Raw genomic sequence first — 20,715 nt, 5'->3', positions numbered from 1 at the left:
TTACTTTACTGCTTCTGTCCAGGCCTTAGGTCCATTTCGTCTTGCTGAAGATGAACACCCGAATATTAAGGCAGTCGTGGCTGTATCGATGGGTGCCAACCATGCATTCGTACCTCTGAGGAAACTCAAAGCTCTATCTTGGCTTCTGGGGAAAGCTGCGGTAGCGAAAAGCTGTTCCTATTTCCCTGCTGATGGTGCTTACTGGATTGGGAAGCAAGGCAAGCAAGACCATGAGCACAGAAGGGCAATTTCAGATCAAAATGCCATAGATTTAGTTGCCTGTTAAATCTTGGCCAACTGCAGAAAAATGGAAGAATGCAAACATGGAAACTAAAAAAAAAAAAAAAAAAGTCAATTCAATCAATTTGTAAATCATGTAATGCTCTTTATATCTTCATTTTTCACACAGCAGTTTGAGATTAGGCTTGTGAGCAAAAATTGAAGTGACTGATTTTTGGTTAACCAGAGCTCTCGATTAATAGAGTGCCTTATCTCTTCAAAACAATTTTCTTTTGGAGCCAACATGTACAGAATGTGCTTAATTACTTAATATCTGAGGAACTCTTCCCATCTGTTAAGAAGCTTGTTTGTCCCTGTCTTTGGGTAAGATGTCATAGGCTTCCATGGGATAATAAAGCAGACAAATTCAAAACCCAAACGAGCTCCCTCAGACGTACTCTGGAAGCTGCTGTTGATCTGAGTGAATCTCATAGTTGGCTGTGAAATAATTTGGGGGCAAAGCTTGTTTAACCTGGTGGAGAGAAGCTGTAGAGGGTCTGCATACTCAGTTAGCTGTGTGATTCAAGGTCCTTAAAATCCCAGCTGCCTCCAGTGAGTGCATTTTATAAATCATTATTAGTGATCGATGCAATGCAACAAGATTTGGAGGGATGTGGGTGACAGGTAGGAGAAACCTGCCATGAACCATATGACGATAGCCACGTGCAGCTCCAGAACAGAGTCGGGGTGGCTGACAGGGGACTCTGCAGGGACAGGAGCCTTGGCAATCCCCACGGCTTGTAGTGAGGGGAAGGAGGGCAGGGGGATTTGCACCGAACCCCTGCTGTGTGCCAGGCATGGTACAAACACTGCCCCAAGACAGCCCCCTTTGGTCTGCGCTGTGGCTGATTTGGCCACCAGAAACTTTTGAGAGTTAAGCAGTCAGGCAGATTGGGCACTTGGTTATGGTGTGTGTGTTGGGGCAGAAGTTCTCTAGGAACTGAGAAGCAAACTTCTGTCACGTTGAGCCGTAATCCAGCAGTCTATAACCACGATACAACTCCTGCTGACTTCAGACGGGATTTTGCCTCAGGAAGGATGGCAAAGATCAGGCATGGGGTTTAGAATTGCATTTTAGTTTCCAGCATAAACAATTTTCAAAATCTGAAAAGAGCTGTTTACTGTATTTGAAGTGTTTCCTTTAATTTTTTTAAACTATCTTTCCCTTGGAGGCGTAGAACTAATATAATATATTGCATGTAAAATACACTTAGCGGGATAATTCAGAACTTCATGAAATAAGCAACAGTGATTAACCTTCTAGACCTGGTAATGCTTTTGGTATATGTGATTCCAGAGACCCCCTATTTTCAGTAGAAAACCTATAATTTGTAGGTTGTCACTGTCCTGAAGTAATTTATGGTGGAAGAACAGTTGTCATAACAAGTGAACTGCTGCAAGACCTCACTGCCTGACAAATGACACTCAGATTCAAAGACCGTTACAATTCCTTTTATTTACTGTTCAATAACTTTTGCTTATATACTTTTTGGACTCAAGGAACTGCACAGAATAACGGGAATCGAGCTTCCTCTGTCCCAGCAGCTCTCAGCAGCTTAGAGACGATAACATGCCTTTGGGAGAGGGCAGCATGGGGCTGCAGCAGGGCCCTGGAAGAGCCCCAGGCGTGGGCTTCTGGCCTTGGTGTTGCACCCACCTGGTGGTTTCACCTCCTAGGGGTCAGGCACTCCGGGTGCCTTTTACTGCGGGCTTGTGAGATTCCTCACATGGCACTGCTAAGCAGAGTGTGATTTTGGATAATTGGTTGCAAGGCTGAGTGCTGTAACCCATTACGAGCTGACAGGTAGCTCCCCAGGGGTGCAGTCTCTCCCCAAGGTAAATATCAGACTGTTTTCCTGCTCTTCCCGAGGGGTCATTTCCACAATTATCCTGCAACTACTGCCGAGGCAGAGCGCGCCTGTAGAGACAATTGCTTTGAAGCAGCTGATGTATGGAAACTTGCCGGTGTCTCAGAGCTCAGAACCGGTAATTTTAATATGAAACACAGCAGTCATTAATTAACATTAATGAACTCAGCTGTGAGCAGTGCGGAAGCAGTATGGGTCCAGGAGATGGAGTATCTGAATGCAGGCGAAGCTGTGGGCCAAGTAACTCAGGTAGGCTGTATTCGTGGAGCACGGAGCCCGCGCCACAGGGCGGTCTCAGGGCACGTTCTCAGGTAAGATGCACAGGGAAATTTTGGAGGGGGATTTTGGGCAGAGCAAGCCTTTGGCTTTGGCCTTTCAGTGAGCTAACGCCTTCGTTTGGGAAGGGCAGGGGTGACGGCAGTTGCCGCCATTAGCACCGTGCTGTCTCGCATGGAGCATTATTCGTACACGGTGTGGGGTAGGTGGAAAGCAGCCTGCAGGAAGAGCCGTGCTGCCTCTCCTGCCTCTGCAAACCGCACGAAACATCACCGAGCCTTCTGCAGGGGGCACCTCGTTTAGTACCGTGCCGGTGCTCCTTCCTTACTTCAAAAAAAAAAAAAAAAATTTGGGTTTTGTGATACAGAAGGGTCATGAGGGTAAGAAGCAGTGGCATTACACCAACCCACGGCCACTTCTAGGGCGAACAGAGTCAGAGGGCCAGAGGCGTTTGTCCCTGGCACCGCGTGGCTGCAGGACAGCGCACGGTGCCGGCGGGTTCGGCCTGTCCTGCCTGCTTTCCGTTTGGCGCCTGTTTGATCGCAGTGTGAGAAGGTTGTGCGTAGACTTCACTGTTGCCTTCCCTGCAGGAATCATGTGGAGAATACGCTATTTATGACTTGCTTCCCTGCGCGGGGGGCCGTCAGTTAGTATCTGCGGTACTCGCAGCCAGCTGCTGCGTTTCGCGTGCGGTCCCTGGAAGCCGAGGCAGGAGAGGCTTGTGCTCGCCCTCACCCACCAGCACAGGAACCGCTGCGGCGAGGCCTGCTCGGACACAGAAACAACAACAAACAGTCAACACTAAGCACGTGCTGTGGAACCTAGTTAAGCTGTGATATCTTTGCTCAAGAATGGATTTGCACATCTGTGTAAATAACACGGTGAGTGATGACGGAATCTGGTTTTTATGAGGAGACCTTTTATAAAGCTAAGGCTAAAAGATCAGGCATGCTGTACTGTGTGCGATACCAGTGTCTGCTCCACAACAGTCCCTGTAGAAATGTATTTTTTCATATGTCCCAGAGTTGTATTTTTCATGACTGGATTATTGGAAGTAGATATGTACCAGAAGATACTCTAAAGAAGAGAATAAATGAAAGTCTTGCATTTCAAGACTAGCGTTCATCACCAAAAATATATGAGTTGACTCTGAGATCCCCTTTTTTCCGTATGGTTGTGTGGAAATCTGATACCTCATACATAAGATTGCATGAACGTGTATTTATAAATTGTTTGAATGAGGAGAACCAAATAAATTTAGACTGTGAATACCTGACATTTGCTCAAGTTTCTCATCAGTAAATATTAATGATTAGTCATTACCAGAAGGCACATCTGCTCTGCTGCCAGTCAAGCTACTAGAAGCACTAGCAGCAGTGAGCCTAGCCGCGGTGTGGCTCTTTTGCTTGTGGCCTTCAGTTCTTTAATGTGCATTTTAGAAATTTTCTTAGTCATGTTAATTCTGACTCATCAAAGATATTTTACCTTTCTGTAAAGGAAAAGAATACGATCACTTCATGTGTGTGCAGTGTGTATGAATATGATGGAGACTGTGCACGTGTCTCCATTATTAAAATTAACAGCTTTCAAAATAGATGAAGTGTTTATTCCAAAAGATCATAAAAACTAGAAACTGTTTTAGTCAGTTCTCTTTTTTTTTTTTTTGACTCATTAAATCCAAATATTTTTACCAAACTTTAAGTGCCCGACTTTGGGGACTTTGGACTGGAGCTTTAGGACACAGAACAATACCAGGAAAAGCGTTCATTCTTGTGAGATTTTATTAACAGTGAACAATGCCGGGTTAGGAAAAATACAAGAAAAACTATTCCATAGTTACATAGAAGAGTCCTTGTGATAGATTAAGTGTTGTGTTAGCAGACGTCTAGATTAAATACCTCGAGTGAACCAGACATACACAGAATTACATCATGTTTTAATAACTTCAATTAATAATTACCTAGAAAAAGTTCAATATTTTATTTATTCGATCCTTTTATATGCGTACATGTTACAGGGTTGCTTCATTAGTTTGTACTTCTGCATCCAAGTACTTTAAATCTACTCTATTTTCCATTAGTTCAGTGGCCTGTAACCTACACAAAAGAAATTGTGCCACTTTGGCAATTTAGCTGTGAAGGTTAAAGTGGGATGATGGTGCCTTTTATGTGTACATGGCTTTCACTTAGGGTGGGCCCTAGGCTCTGATTTACCATGTGTCCCGCTGCGTATTTAAGTGATGCAAAGTGATTATCATGGGCTCTTCCCGGTGTCTGTCTATTCCACACCTGCACCCTTTTGTTAAAAACCACCATGTTAACTGAATGTGAGGTCCCCACTGAATAGGTTTCCACCCTCTGGTAATCCTTCTGCATTAGATTGATTTATGAATGTATCAGATTCTTTGTTAGCATGTAAACCACTAATTAATTTAAAGCTCTCTGTGGAAAAATTAAAGCCCTGGTTAAGGCTTTCAACAGGCTCAGATGGTGCTAATAATGGAAAAACAAGTTATATTAATGAGTTCTGATGCGATCAGCACAATTCTTGCTTTACAAACAGTTTTTGCTATAAAATACTAGAGACTGCAAGTTTTAAAGAGTGGAAGAAGTAAAAGGGAAAAGCAGGAAAAGTCTTCCTGCAGTAAGATACCCCATTATTACTAGGAACGGAGTCACTTTTGCTTGTTACAACTTTTTTAAATGTAATTTTTTAGATATACATAACAGCCTCTTGCAAAACCGCTGGGATTGAAATGCAAACCAGTCTTTTTCCCAGATTGAAGCTGAACTTCTAATGTAATCAGCTGTGATAAGATCTCTCTCTTGCTCCCTCTTCTCATCATGGGCTGCTGAACTGGAGCATTCACATGGAGACGGATGTGCAAGAGTGCAGAAAAGGTCTTGATTGAAATCTTATTAAAATCAGTAGAGACTCTGACCGTATTCTCTACTTTTCCGAGCTCCAGGTTGTTTTGTGTGTAATTTCAGTTGTTTCCTCTTTCACTTTAACGTAGGTATAAGGTTTTGGTGAGAAGAAAGAGGAGATCAGAGCCCTGCCTGACGATGCTTTGTTGAGCTGAAGTGAAATGAAGTCGGAAATAGAAAGTTAAATCTCCGTCTTTTTTTTTGCAGGAAGGTGGAAATGCGCATTTATAGAGGCAGGCCATGATTATAGGAAGTTGCCCTTTTTCTGCACCTGTTTCCCCTCCAAAAAGCTGCGTGTACCTCTCCTGGCTCCCAGCGCAGTCCAGGCACCCTGTCTTGTGCCACATTCCAGCTGTGTGCTCAGTGCCGAAGCTGATGCTCACACTGTCCTGCTAATCATCAAGCAGGGAGCCCTCTTAAAAGGAGCGCAGGCAGCATTTTCAGAAGCTCAGCCCCTCACATCTGCACCAGGCACCTTGCCCTTACGCCCGAGAGGGAATCGTGAGGTTGTGCGTGAGCTCCAGCCTGACGGATGGCAGCGCGATGCGATGCGGTGCCGCGGCCGGGGGGCACTCGCTGTCATCGGTGTGATGGGTCTGCACCATGGCCAGGGGCAGCCGGGAGAGCTGCAGAAGCACCCGGGTCATGCAAAAATAGATGATATTTAGTAATAAATGAAGTGTTAAAGATGAGGTACAAAAGGCTAAATTATCTTTCCCAACTTCTGGGTCCTTACATCTATGAAATCATCTATCTGTGCTCTAATTAGAAAGTAGCAGAGAGGGAGAGAGGCAAAGCTGCTGTTGTAGAATGTCGCTTTGAATATTCAACATCCTGAGCCAGAAAGGAGCAGTCTGACCCTCGTGCCTTCTCCGTGAAGCTGTGTATTTATACAACCAACCATGCTGTCTAGCTCGTTTTTCTTAGAAACTTTGTCATACGGCCGTCAGAGAAACTAGGTGGCATTAGTAGTAGTTAACATCAATAATGGCTATTGAAATTCTCTGCAAACCTGCTTTAATGCTCCTGGACCTCATTAATTGTCCAGACCTCATTAGGCCAAATGTCCTCATCCACAACTTGGCAGTTTCATCTTCAGTTGTTTTAGAATTTGTAATCCAGGAAAGTATTTTAGTTCTTTTTAGATCCTTACACATCCTAAGTGTGTCTGTGCATGTATGTATGTGTGTGTATATATATATATATATATATGTGTGTGTGTGTTTGGTTTGGTTTGGTTTCTTCAAATTTGCAAGCACATAGACATTTTCTTTTTTTTATTTTATTTAATGGACTTTATGAATCTAAGGATTCTTCGTGAGTTAAGGTAGTTAGACCTTTCAAGAGTTATTTTAAAGCTAAAAATAAATAAATTGCTCACTCTTCTGAAATTGAAGTATTAAAAGCCTGATTATGTCTGCTTAGAATAATTCTGCCTTTCAGGCCTATGTCAGTTCCTGGTTAATTAATTTCAGAGCCTGGTTTGGTCACCAAATTGAACAACAAATTTTAAGGAACATATTCGTTAAAACCAATTTACTTTCAGTCTTGTCATTTAAAATGTAATAGAAATCGTGTGAGCATATACAGTGATAAAAAGATGCTGGACAATTCCCCCTGCCCCAGTTAGTGGCCTTTCTGAATCTGGCTTTCAACCAGGAGAGGGAGCTACGTTCACTTAAAATAACACCTATGTCCAAAGCCCTGTTAAAAAACAAACCATCTGTTCAAGCGCAGAATATGTGACTTACTGTAAAAGCAGAATACAAACTCAGTCGTTTTTGGTTCACTGGAATTTATGGGTTTTTGTTTGTTTTGTTTCTGAGTTGGAAAATATTAAGTATGGTATTTGAAAATAAGCTGAGCTTTGTGGGGACTCTTGGTATTTGGCACTGTAGAGGCAGCGATACGCTGTCCTCAGTTTTGGTATTCTCTTGCTGCGCTTGCCTGGGATGCTGCTGTAGGTGCCAGCACTGAGGAAGACCACTGTTAAATCCAAAGGACCAGAAATAAATTTTGCCTCTCCTGCTGGGATCTACCAAAAGTGGTGTCTCTCTCCAACAAGTCTCTGGAAGTATTTAGTCAACATAAAAAAGAGAGAAATAGCATTATATAAGAATCATTGAACAGAGAAAATATACATATACAAAATGCATTTATATAAGGTCTGAAAGAGGCAATCTGTAGAAAGTATGTCATAAACTAAATTGCCCTCAAGTGGAAATTGCCACTTATACATTAAATAACAAAGGCGGGGGATGTTGAAGGCAGCACTGAAAAAGCACGTGCAGGCTCATAGTATCTGTGGATATATTTGCCATCAGAGCGGCAGTTGGCTTCAACGTGAAGCAAATCCCACTTTATGACTCGAAACAGCTGTACCCCGCTCTAGGCAATACCTCACTGCCTAACAGGAGTGATGCGCACATGCACTAATAACAGTGAATTGTAGCCATTTTCATATCAAAGGTTAAGCTCCGCAATCCTGAACTCCTCCAGGCAATGGCATGAGTTGACTCCGGGAAGCTGCACACTCACTGGATTAATATTCTTGCAAGGATGACCTGAATAGAGCCGTCGTTCTGCAGCCCGAACAGGCAGAGTGTTTACGGTCAGCTTTTCTCTAATGCCGGAAAGCAATCTCGGCTAGCGCTGAATTAGTCGCAGCGTCTGAGGGTCTGAAGAGGAAGGGTGAATGGATAAAGTGGGCCAACAGTTGGAGTTTCCTGCAAACTGGGAAGGTAAATTTATACAGATTAATGGGAGCAAAACCCCTGTGATATACTTGGTGTTGTTTTTTTTTGTTTGTTTGTTTTAAATAAACCTCTTTGTTAGTATTTTTAGGATTTGTTCTCAAGTCTTGTAGGCCCTCTTGTAAGACCAAAGAAAAACTGTTGTCGTACTGGTTTCAGTCCATTGATGCAGCTTTGGTCACAATATCCCTCCGAAAAATTGCAACTTCTTCCTGTTACAGCATCTGTATCAACTCTTCCAGTGGTTCTCTGGGTTGTTGCATTGCAGTTGCCCTCATGGCAATTGGAGCTGGTTACTGATTTGTTGCATAGAACATGGCTAAAACAAGGCAGAGAGGGTGCGGCCATGCAGCAATACTGATTCCCTAAATTTGCCTCTGTCTAATCAAGCCAACCAATGTCAGTGAGCATTTTCAGTGCTGGAGAGATGGAGAAAGTAAGGTTTAAATTTCTTCATTGTTGTTATCATAGAAATGTGAACTGAAATATAACTTTTTTTTTTTTTTTTGGTATGTGGCACTAGGTAATACACAAACCAAGGCGCTTTTTTGTCTGGGTCCAGCAGAATGACCTTATTTTCCAAATGTGGAAGAAAAGGTTATCAGGAGAGAGAGAAACAAAGTTTCTGCATGAGGAAGGACAAAGTTTATGTACCAAGAGTATTGCTCAGTTGTGATTCCATTAAATGCCCATTTATTTAAATGAATGCGGCGCTCTTGGAGCTTGTACCATTAAGTTGGTGCTGACCCTTAGAATGAGTCAGCTCAAGCACTGCTTTAGATTGCATGGTATTAGAGTAAAACTGTACTGCGCCAGCTCTGTTCAGCATCTCGTGCAATGGAGTCCTGGTCCATACTTGAGTTCTGCAGCACCAAGGTAACATCAAAATGTATCAGTGTCTTGTCCGGTTCCCAGAACATATGTAGACAGAAAATAGTCTATTGGAGATGAGTGAAACAGAGATACGAGAAACTGGAAAGAACTATTTGCTTGTTTCAGGGCACGGAGCACTTTTTGAGTAGATGTGAAAACTAGTCACAGCAACCAGAGCAAGACTTGAACTTGTGACTGTTCTTTATGCCATTAAGCAAAGGTTTGCTTTGTTTTTGTTTGTTTGTTGCTTTTTCCTCTTGGCATTTCGTAATCACCTTACTCTCTGCAACTTTGGTTCAAGGTTTAAAAGAAATATTAAAATAGAATGAGGAAATTGTACAATAAACTTACATAGCTTTGCATAGATCCGTATGGCTTGAGCTATCAACTATGATTCTTCCTCTCTTTTCCGCCCTACTTCAGTCTCATAATCTTTAATTCAGTTTTTGCTTTGTCAGGAATTTGCTTTTACATACTTTATGTTTGTTTTGGCTCTATGCTCATTGCATTGTGATAAAGCATCTTTTGGTATTCTATGGGATCTTTCATAACGAAGATCTCATGACATAGTTTTCCAAGTCTGGAATTGGTGATCAGACTTGCTTAAATGTCCTGCGAGAGGAGACTGTCTAGACTGTGGGAATGACTGTGATGTTTGGACTGTGTTATTTCCATACCACTTGGCATGATGCACTCTGCAGTTATTCTGGAAACTAATACAAATAAAAGTACCAGGCCTGATACAGGGCCGTACCTGGCTGTGAAGCGGCTTTCACTCATTCTCCAAACCGTGCTGATAAGCCGCTCTTTCTTTCCAATAACTGCTGTGGACTTCAGATAACCAGGTGGATAAAATCCCTACTCACTGTTCTCATTAAAGGTCATATTCTTCTTTAGCTTTAGCATTGTACAAGGCAGAATACTACCTCCGCCACCGAATTCTTTTATAATCTTGGAAAATGCTTAATGTCTGATCCAAATAGCTTATTTGTCAAACCGCCTCTATTCTGACTCTTCTGCTGGCTGTGCGATTGCCAGCGTAGGTAGTGAACTCGCTGGGGAAGAGGCAGGATCTTACTACGCTTGTAAGTAGTGCTGAGAGCCATTTGGAGCCCGGGGGTACTGATGTGCTGTGGGTAATCAGCCCAGCCACTTGGGATGAATACCGAGAGGGAATTTGGCTCAGTATGCACAGGCCGTGCAGCAGGCATTTTGTAATTACATCTTTACACTGCAGATTTGTGATTGGCATCCATGGTGACACTGCTTATTTAGAAATGATTTCTGAGTGTCAGAGGAAAATTGTTATCTCTTGGGAACATCCTGTTTCTGGTAGTATCCATTAACAAGCGCCCTGGAGCACTGACTGGCAGAGTTTTCCAGTTAAAAAAAACTTTCCCCATGGCTGTCGCTGGAGGAGCAGGTCAGGATTCCCAGGCTGTTGTTGGAAATCTTGTGCTACGTACAATTGCCCAGCAGATGTTGCTGAGGTGATGTTACCCCCTCAGATGGAAAACTTGTGATGTGGGCGATACTGTACGAAAAGATGTGCCTTAAATCAAAAGCTGAAAAGTATTTTCATGCTAAAACTGGTTTTTCAGAGTTGTTGGTTGCATTCAGCAGCTGTATGTTACATCAGCTGGTAAGGGAAGCCTGCTCACAAACTGGAACATGTAGGAAGAGGTGAATGAAAGTTAGGGTGTGAAGGAGGAGTGTAAAACGCATTACAGAAGGAAGAGCTTTTTATGGGGCATAAACAGGTTCACAGAAATATCCGTGTGAGCCCTGAGGAAGCAAGAACATCAAGTTTCTGGAAATGTAATGCAAATGGGATGAAGAAACTTCTCTCAGTTTTGTTCTTCGCGTGTAGCTCCTGACTTGGTTCTGGATGCCAGGGCAGGGGCAGAGCCACCAGTACTAGCTGGGATTCATCCCCCTGTCCCCACAACAGCTGAAAAATTGACCAAAACTCTTATGCAGCCTAATTCCAGGGAGCCCAGCTCTGTTTGACTTTGCCTCTGTGGTCAGTGCAGCTGGGCTCTTTCTTTTCAGCCCTATTTAGATAAAAATTGTTCATATTTCACCTGTATTAAAATTGATACCAAGCTTGATGCCTTGAGTGAGTTATAGGAAGTTGTTTGCTGTAGTAATATATTACAGCGGTCCACAGAAGCATTAGTGAACAGCAAATTTCCTGTTTTGGAGATAAACAGCAAAATTTCTTTCTCGCCACAGCTTAAGCACTACATAATTACAAGTAGTTTGCTCTTCTTACACCCAGTGGACAGACAAACCCGGTGTGGCTGTGAACCAGGCAATCTCGAAAGCATTGCTGAGCACTCGTGATTCGGGGGTGGTCACTCTGTTGCTTTTACAAGCATCTGTAAGGGAACCTTGTGTGGAAGCGACGGGAAGCCTTGGTGCGCTGGCTAAAGCGTACCAAAAATTTAGCACGATTCCCCTGACTCCTATTCTAGTGCTCTACACAACAGAAAATGCACGTGGAAGGTCTCGACTGGTAGAACACGGCATGTTAATTATGTGGTTAAGTGTTTTATTGTTCAGAGACAGATCTTCTCTCAGCCTAATAGCTGCACCTCCTTCTCTATGATATTTTCAACCAGTGTGAAGGTGGAAGAGGCAGCAGAGAGGAAAGTTGCACTCTTTGGTTTCAGTAGTTGGCACTTTCTATAAAGAAAGAAACATCTTTTCTATTTTTCTTCAAGAAAATCAAGCAGCTGTAATTGTCAACATTTGCTGTTAGGTTGGAAAATAGCAGACTTTTTAGTCATGTCTTAAATGAGAGATGAGTACATGACTAAGTGCAATTAACAAATTAGAATAAACTATGGTTAGATGCAACAAAACAGTTATATCCTATGTAAATAGATAAACATGGAAATGAAAACCAGAGAGCTCGATGTCAGAGGCTTTGTATCTGTTTTTGATCTTCTCCTGTAGAAGTATACCTAGCCCACCTGTTCTAGTAAGGAAAGGAGACTAAAGGGGTAGAGCCTGGCTGGCGCTTAGCGTTGAGCTGAAATTGGTCTGTGGAAACTCGAATAGACATTGAAGTGAACCTATTACTGAAAAGGGACTCTGCAAAATGCTATCAGTTCGTGATACAGTCTTCCAATTACTCCAGTTGGACCAGTGAACAAATCAAAAACACGATGCAAACTTGGTTTTTTTTTCTTTTTTTTTTTCTTTCAAGTTCTTCCATCTACCAGGCTTGCAAACTCAGTCTGGCCTCTGCAAGTGATGTCAGTTCTTCTGGATGAGTGCATCATCAGCCCTCATAAAGATTTTGCAGTGGCAGCTCTGTTAAAAATACCATTTAAGATGTGCCAGCCAACAAAAAACGCACCATATTTCCCCATTGCTTACAGCAGTGCCTGCAGTGCTTAAGGAGTGAAAATGATAGAGGTCCATTCATCAGAAAACTAAAGCAATAGGCCTCTGGAATACGTGCATGAAACAGCTGAGTAAATAAGGTGCCTTTTTTTGCAGTTACTTACCAGCCATAAATGGACTCTTCAAGCGAACACAGAAAAAATTGTAATAAGATCTGACATGTTCATGAGCAATGCTGTAAAGAGCCTGGGAAATAGAAATGCTAAATGGAAAGGTAGCTAGCAGCAAAACAGTGATGCCGGAGGTGTTGAGTGTGTCAGCTGAGAAAGGCAAAAACAAGTGTGTGTGTGGAAACTAAAATATCAGCATATCCCAGATCCGTGGGGGCATGGTGGCACTGCAGATGTTTCTGAACCACTTCTGACAATCATCGTGATCGGTTCTGTATCTTCTGTCCTCATTCTCGTTTAGCCTGGCACCTATTTCAGGTAGCGTCTTGATATCCTATTTATTAGCAGAAAATACGAATACATTCATAAGAAGTCCAGACAGTGACGAAATGTTCGCTGTCCCTAGCATCGGGGCAGGAAATGCGTGCTACTCCTAGCTTCTGAGTAAATACCAGAGGTCCCTGGAGTGGTGAAGCACAGTTCCACTGGCCTATCCTGTTACACCAAATAAAACTCTTAGAAGTTATTATTAGTATTTATTTTTTTAATGCTTTTCCTGTGTGTGCTCTGCTGCCTACCTCCTATCTCTCTAAGACAGATCCAAGTGGGAAATGCTTGGTTCAGCCACGTGCCCATTTGTTCTGTGAGCACTCAGCCATTTAGAAAAGAAGCTGTTCATATCATCTAACAAACACGTTGGTCAGTTACGGGGGGGGAAAAAAACAACGTTTGCTTTGGGCATAGGCTCACGTTCATTTCAGATAAGCAGAAGTAATTTACGCTGTGACAGTAACCCCAGCAGGGGGACGCTGACCACGGCAGAGGTGGCGAGGGTCACGGCAGTGCTCCATCGCCTGCCTCCGCGCACAGGGGACTTCAAAGCTCGTTTGGTGGTGGGCTGGCTGCCACGGAGGTGTCAGTCCGTCACAGTTCACGTTCTGAGCAATACACTGTTATACCTCTATTAGCAGTTCCAAGAGTGAATTATAAGTGTAAGGATTTATATTTGGGCTGGTATCCATAGCTGCTAGGAATGGCAGCCACCGTAACCTGCGGCTTGACCTAGCCCAGAGAGGTGCTGCTCAGGGTCGTGCCTGCAGCCATGAAGTGTAAGCCACACGGTGCTCGTTAAGTGATGGAGACATCGTGCACAGCTTTGTGGATTGTACTGTAATTAATCTTGGGGATTAATCAGCTTGGAGAAGTTGATTGGTTTCTGATGGCCGATAAGTCCTGGTGCTAATCACAAGTTAATGAAAATAGCAATGAACAAAATAGCACAGTACTGTAATAAGGTTCTCCTTTGTTCTTTATGGGACTTTATTTTTTATTTATATGAAATCACAATAGTGCTTAGGCTGGAACTTCATCTAAACTGACAGCAATTATCTGCTATTTAACTATAAAACAAAACTGTGCCATATCAAAAATTAAATGTAATCTGAGCATGTGCAACTGTGGAAACAACCCTCTGTCATACGGCCCAGACCTGTAGTGTTCGGTGCTAGTTCTGCCCCTGTCAGGTCCCGTGAGGAAAGGTACATTCTTACCCGTCCTTCCACCAGGACAAGGAACATCAGAAGGCCAGGCTACTCTTGTTTTTTGTTCCTGTCTTGCTCTTTACTCTTCTTTGTTTGCCCTTTGCCCAGCACAGCAGCAGTAGAAAGGAAGCGTAAAGCAGAGAGAGACCTGTCTGCTGCTGGCAGCTCCAGCCCCAAGCAATACCAACCCCACCATGAGTCTTCCTTCAGGTTCTGCTGGCCTTCTCAGGGACGTGGTCAACGAGAACAGTGAAAATGGCTGGTATTCATTCTTCAGTTCCTTCCTCTGCCACCAGAAGGGATGGGTAACTCTCCGCAGCCATGTTTTTGAGCAGCAGAGGAAAATGTGGAAGAAGAGTTCGTGTTTGTCTCTGTTGGTTGTAGAATGGTAACAGTAAAGAAACATCAACATTTTAATTAAATGTTTTGCTGGCCTACTCGCTTTCTTGCCAAAACACTCTTCCCTAAGTGAGAGATTTCTTTATTTACAAACTTCCATTACTTTTTTTTATTTTCAGATAGTTGTTTTGAAAGCATTGCTGTAGGGCACAAAACAAAGAACGTGTAAAGCGCTTGAGAGAACTTTGGTCAGTGTTTTGCCTGCACTGCAAGTTAAAACAGCATAAAAACCAAAAAATCCCATGTCTGCGCTTAGTTAGACATCTTAATATAATCATGTCACCTTATCAAAAAACTGTGTAGCAAAGAGCTTGGAATTATAATCAGCTATTAAAACTTAACATGTGTTAGGGGAGAAAAAAATTTCCATTACATTACATATTACTTCCACTGGTTCTCATTTTGGTATTGACAGAAGTTTGTTCTGCACACTTCTGAATACTAGGTATTCATATGAATTATCTCTGTCTTAATATTGTTTCCAAGTTTTTACTTGATCTTGAAAAACATTTCATTATGTTTAATTTAGGGAAATGAAATTTCTTTAATTACTGTCTGTTGAAGCTATTAAAAGCTCAATTACATTTGCAAATTCATTTTTGAAAAGCATTATCATTTTAAGATTAATAATGAAAAAAAAACCTTGATCTGTGTGGGACTTCCTTGTTCACTAAGAGTATTCTCTTTACACTCATCCCCTGTGAGGAAATAATATATCCAAAATGGAAAAAGAATTAGGCTGAGAACTGAGGATCAATACCAGTCTTGGAAATTGGGCTATCAGTTGTGAATTTGAATGAACAGTAATCGTTGTATGAGGGAGACAGGATTAAAAAAAAAATAAAAAAAAAATCCTTGCCTTTGTTCAACTTTGAAAACATGATATGGAGATGATCTTTAAGAAGTTCTAGGTAATGGTGGCTACTGGGGATGCAGGTGGTTCACCTGCATAAGGCATGTCCGCAAATGGTGCGTGTCGCTGTGGTGGATTGGGTGTAACCCAATAGACAGCAACAGGTGTGTCTCCAGGAAAGGTGGTAAAAGAAAAGTCGACCACATACTTGCCTTCGGTTGATTCTGGAAGACTAGGAGTGGGTTTTGGCGTTGTTGGTGGTGTTTGTTTTCATTTTACTTTATTTTTAATGGCAATTCCAATTTTCTGTGGCCTTTGTTGCATGCTTCACAGAATTAAAGAGTTGTTGGCAATAAGAGCTTCCTTTCCAAGGGGTGGCCATGAGCCATAGTTGTCGAAGGAGATGGGCAGACAGTAGTGCTAGCCATCTAGCTCTGTGTTGAAAGGCTTTATGAATTATTCTGTGAAAAAAATCTGTAAAATAAATGTTACAACTCCAACTATATATACAGCGTTGCTCATGTAATAGCCTGCCTAATTCAGATTAATTGTAGGCTTGCAATGATAAAGGAGCTTCAGCACAGCAGTTATTCTGTTGTACAGATGCAATTAAAACCATATCAGTGCAGCATAAATAATGCTAAATTAAGTTGCTGTCCTGCCACATGGTGGCAATTTTGAGCTACTGCACAATGAAAGCCAGTGTTATTTTATTCGGAAGTAGTAACCATACCAAGAAAGTGTTTCTAATTTACTTGAATTGCTCTGGAGCAGTGTTATCACCCAAGAATATAAAGTCTGTAAACTACTGTCACTAAAATATCACTAGTAATAATAAATGTTTCCTATCCTGCTATTCATCTCAGAGCCAAGCAAAGCCTGAAGTTTACATCTGGTAGTCATGGAATACACGCACTAGTCTGTTATGAGGCAAAAGGGAGAGATCTATCAGCATATTAAAACTTAATAGTGAAAAATAAATTATTTGCTTGAAATTACTCACTTTAACTGTTTATAAGGCAGTTTTAGAAAATGCTAATACAAATTATTTAGTGCCAATTAGATTTTCCTGGCTTATTCAGGGCAGCTTGTCATTTTGGGAGCAGAATCCTATTCCAGAGAGTCATCGTTTTTTCTTACTGGAATGAAAGAGCTAGAAGATACCAGCCTAAAATTAGGAGATGCTTTTTATACTACTTATATCTTGCTGTTGCAGAGCTTTAGTGGGAATAAGGTTAGGAAAAAAATGATTACATCATGAAATAATTGGGGAAAAAATTAGAGCTGTATTATAATTCAGGGAACTGTCTCTGTGGTAAAAGCCTGTATCAGATGAAAGGGTAATTCATTTTGATTACAAAGCAGCGACATAATTTTACCTTTAAGTTTATTTTGAAGAGATGGGGAAATAAAGCTACCTCTCCCTCCATGAACCCTCCAAGTGCTTAAGTTATTACTGTTTATATCTTAATGCTTCACAGTGGTTTAAAAACACCTATAACTTCATCACTGGGAAAGCTTCGAGTGTTTAAGAGTATTTGTCAGTTTTCCCAGTATAGCTGGAAACATTAATAAAGGACAAAGGCATATTAACTGCCACTGTTGGAAAGTTCTGGCTTCAATAGCTGGCTGATTTAATAAAGTCTTGTTACAGTAAAATGATTCAGCTGTAAGCAGCCTGTTAAAATTGTAATAAGTGCAATAAGCAATGCACTTCTTTTTTTCTGTTCGTTGGGGTAGTGTTTTTTCATGCTGTCAAAGTCCGCTACAAGGAAAGCTGCAGTGTGCTGCAAAGTTGTTTGTCAGTGCCTTGGTTTATTTTTGCAGAGAAGTATTGATTACAGAATGAGAAACATTTGGTTTAACAGCGATCGATGAGGAGCAAACAAAGGACACTGAAGTTTCACTCATTTTAATTTGAACAAAAACACAGTACCTGGTACAATTTATGATGAAGTAACAAATGGTATCTGCTCTCTCTATTCTTATGATTCTTTCCTATCATCTGTGAGTGAAGTAAGTTTAGACAGAGGACCTTAGTCTCCTGTGTGCTGGGTTTGGGACCAGGTTGCACAAGGGGAATTTGATGGAAAGGTCCCGCCTCGCATGGGAGCCCCAGACTTTGGGCTCTGGGTAATGGGGGTTCAGGTGCCTTCCGTGGACAAGAGGCACTTGATCAAATACTGTTTGATTACTGTGTTTTATATTGGGGGAATTAAATACTCACTGCATCAGGAAAAGTTACGCTGTTAAAGTAACCAACTAAGAGATGAAGTCACAAATTCCAGTTTCCATTTCAATTACTATTTCACACTTAATTCTTGGAAAACAGAACTGTTCCACCAGCGAGGGGATGAGGGTTAGCCCTCCTCATCCCTGCTGTTCCATGGCTGCTGCCTGCAGCAGGCTTTCAAAAGTGGAGCGTAAGTGTCTAGCTCCTCTCAGGCAGAAGAAAAACTTCAAAGCTTTTTCTTCCATATCTTTATGAGTATATCTTTACATTTTGAGTATGCTTTTCACCTGGTATGGGGCTACCACCATCTCCCCATGCTTCCCAGACCATTTGCCTGTGTGTGCGTAGGGACTGGAGGCAGAGGTGGAAGGTCTTGGGGCAGAGGGTCCACATGTGGGTTTAGACTGAGGCGACCTGTCCCAGGCTTCTTGCACGTCATCTTGAACGGGCAATTTATATTTCTGTACACACCTTCCTGACAGTAATTTTCCAAGCCCTCGTATATGTTGCAGCACAGCCTTTATGTTGATGAATGTCCTTATGTTTGTATCCTGCCCAGTGAGCTGGAATCCACTAATTTGGTTAAGAGGCTCCAGAGTTACTGAATGCTGATATGACAGTGATTGCAGTATGCAGCACACTCTGAACGCCCCCAACGCTACTGTGTTGGTACAGATAGTCCCCAGTATTATAGCAAAATAGTGGTTTTGAGTACTTTGAATATATGTATTTATTCATAACAGTATTGGGCATTGACTTGCTACAGAAACTGATTTGCAGAATTTTAATGTGCTTCTAGTAGTAGCTATTTGTTTGCTTGATTTTGTTTTTGTTGTCTGCTTCTGCCAGTTGATCCTCAGGCTGGTACCATGTTTTTTTCCAGACCAGGCTGTGATTCTACTAAATTATTACTCTTATTGCAAGGTAGCAGATGCGTATCATCAGAAATTGTATAAGAATTTACAGAAAGACTCACTTCAGGTTAGCAATGACTTAGTGGTGCTTCAAACTGCATACAACAATAACAAAAAAGTGTATTATTTTCTCCCTCTCATTTAAATTCAGTGCAAAGTAACTGTTTGAAATCAATATTAATTATACAGAAATTGTAGCCCTCTTTAGCAAATGCTTAAAAATAGTTGTTAAAAAATTAATGTGCAGGTTAATAGCCTGACTTAGAGCAATATTAAGCCCGTGTTAAGTATCCTGATGTCGACTTTTTTTGACAAAATTGTTCTCTGATGTTAACATGATTAGTAGTGTCATAGTAGTACCATCTTATGATACGCTGAGAAAGCAATGAACGAATTCAAGAATAAAGAGGAATTTTACTTCTGTGTAAACAGTTGCCCATTTTACTACTTATGAATTAATTTTAAATATGAGGGGAGGTTACATTTGTGTTTCATATAAGACATCTTTCGTATTTGAGCCGAGCAGTCCTGTAATACCCGTCTGTTTGTAAGAACAGTAGTTTGTAAGAAGGGCTAAACAGAAAAAGGTGGGACCACCTTCAGTGTAGCTGTAGGGCTGACTCCCTTTTGAACACCTACAACCTGTATGGCATGTGTGGTGTGTGTACGCTGAATCCCTTGAATATTTCACTTGCAGGTGTCTATAGTTTTAAATCTTGATGCACAGCTATGTTTTTAACATAGAGATAACATTGTTGATCAATGGATTAGTATGATTTTTATGTGAAAGGTAAATAAAAAAGTTAAAAACAAAATATTCTGGTGTGGTGGGGTGACCTTGGTCCCTCAAGAGGACTGGGGAGAAAACAAGATGGAAAAGCTCCTGGGCTGAGGTTAGGACAGGGAGATCACATGCCAATTACTGTCACAGGCAAAACAGACTTGACTCATGGAAGATCAATTTAATTTATTGTCAATTAAAGTAGATCTGGGTAGTGAGAAACAAATTTAATCCAACACCTTGCTGCCCTGCAGGGTTTTGTCCTTTCTCAACTACGCTGTCCCTGAGGCACCACCAGTGTGGCTGAGGGGCTCAGTGGGGCCCTGTGGTAGGGCTGGAACTGGCTGGAACCAGATGGAATCATGTGGAACCAGCTGGAACTGCCTGGAACCAGCTGGAACTGCTTGGAACCAGCTGGAAGCAGCTGGAGCCAGCCGTGTCCTCACAGGGCAGCCCCGGCCTCTCCTCACAGAACCTCCTGCCCGCACCCAGCCGTGCAGACCCAGCACATCTCGCCTACAGGCTTTTAGAAAAAGTGAGGCTGTTGGCATGGCACATTAGGGTGGGGAAGGGGAAAATGGTTTTAGATTTTTTTTTGAATGCAGAGGCTATGAAATCGTCAGTACTCGGGAGGGCCATCAAGCACATCCAGCAAAAAAGTAGGATGAGACTTAGAGGATTTTGAAATAAGAAACCTGCTTGAGTTAGGTGAACACTTGACCCCAGTGGAGAGAGTACTCTGGTAAGTTTTTGTCATGTAGCCAGTCCTGTCACTCAAACTAGGCATCTGCTTGTTTTATTTGCAATAGCAATTGAAGGAGTTTAACTGCAAGTCTCCACATGCAAAGGCTTGACTGTTGTCCACATATAAATCTAGGGTTGACAGTGAAATAGCCCTGAGAGGAAAAAAAATGGTTAAGGAGGTAGCCTTTCCGTACAAAACCTTAACCTACTACGTGTTTGAGTCGCAATGTGTGTAAACCTCTCACCAGAAATGAAACCCTGATCGTACAACCCCTGCCCTGTACAACATGCACCTTGGTCTGCCTTTTGTGGCTGGCACTCGTGCTGTGTACTTTTATTTTTTTGTCACTTTTGTGTTTTCCACTGGGTGTTGTAGCGTTAGGGGTCATTCAAGAGCTCCAGAGCGGAGATGTTCACACGTGGGTGTAACGTGAAGGAACCAGGTCCTGACATTTGCGACGCGGTCCTGGTGAATTACAGGAGATTTAAATGGTTGAGCACCTCTTAGGAGACACTCATCGCAGGGCTGCGTGGGGTCAGTCCTGAGACCGAGAGCACGGCTATTAACCAGGGACTCTGAAAATAAGCTTTGTCTGTTTGCCTCTTCATGGAGTGCTGAGGAGCAATTTGGATCTTTCTGTCAAATACATGTCCTAATTTCAGTTGAGCCATAAATAGTTTTCATGCATTTTGTTTTGATCATGAATCTCGCTCTGATTTCTTGCTTTACTTTGAGAAGACGAATTAATG

At 42.1% G+C, this 20,715-nt stretch overlaps 1 protein-coding gene across 23 annotated transcripts in view; it reads left to right on the top strand.

Annotated features, from left to right (window-relative positions):
- NCKAP5 (NCK associated protein 5) overlaps positions 1–20,715 on the top strand; it is a 438,779-nt gene that overhangs the window by 226,470 nt on the left and 191,594 nt on the right. For 2 of the 23 annotated variants that reach the window (XM_066999998.1, XM_048079600.2), the window contains exon 3: positions 23–3,304. The exons of 19 other annotated variants lie outside the window; for them this stretch is intronic. In XM_066999998.1, coding sequence (XP_066856099.1) covers positions 3,275–3,304 — 30 coding nt within the window. In that variant the 5' untranslated portion in view covers positions 23–3,274. 2 more of the 23 variants (XM_067000000.1, XM_013186430.3) reach the window with 2 other exon arrangements.

This window comes from Anser cygnoides, chromosome 6, assembly GCF_040182565.1.
Source record: "Anser cygnoides isolate HZ-2024a breed goose chromosome 6, Taihu_goose_T2T_genome, whole genome shotgun sequence".
Taxonomy (NCBI): domain Eukaryota; kingdom Metazoa; phylum Chordata; class Aves; order Anseriformes; family Anatidae; genus Anser; species Anser cygnoides.
The sequence above is the reverse complement of the archived record's forward strand: the minus strand, read 5'-3'. Positions and strand labels throughout refer to the sequence as shown.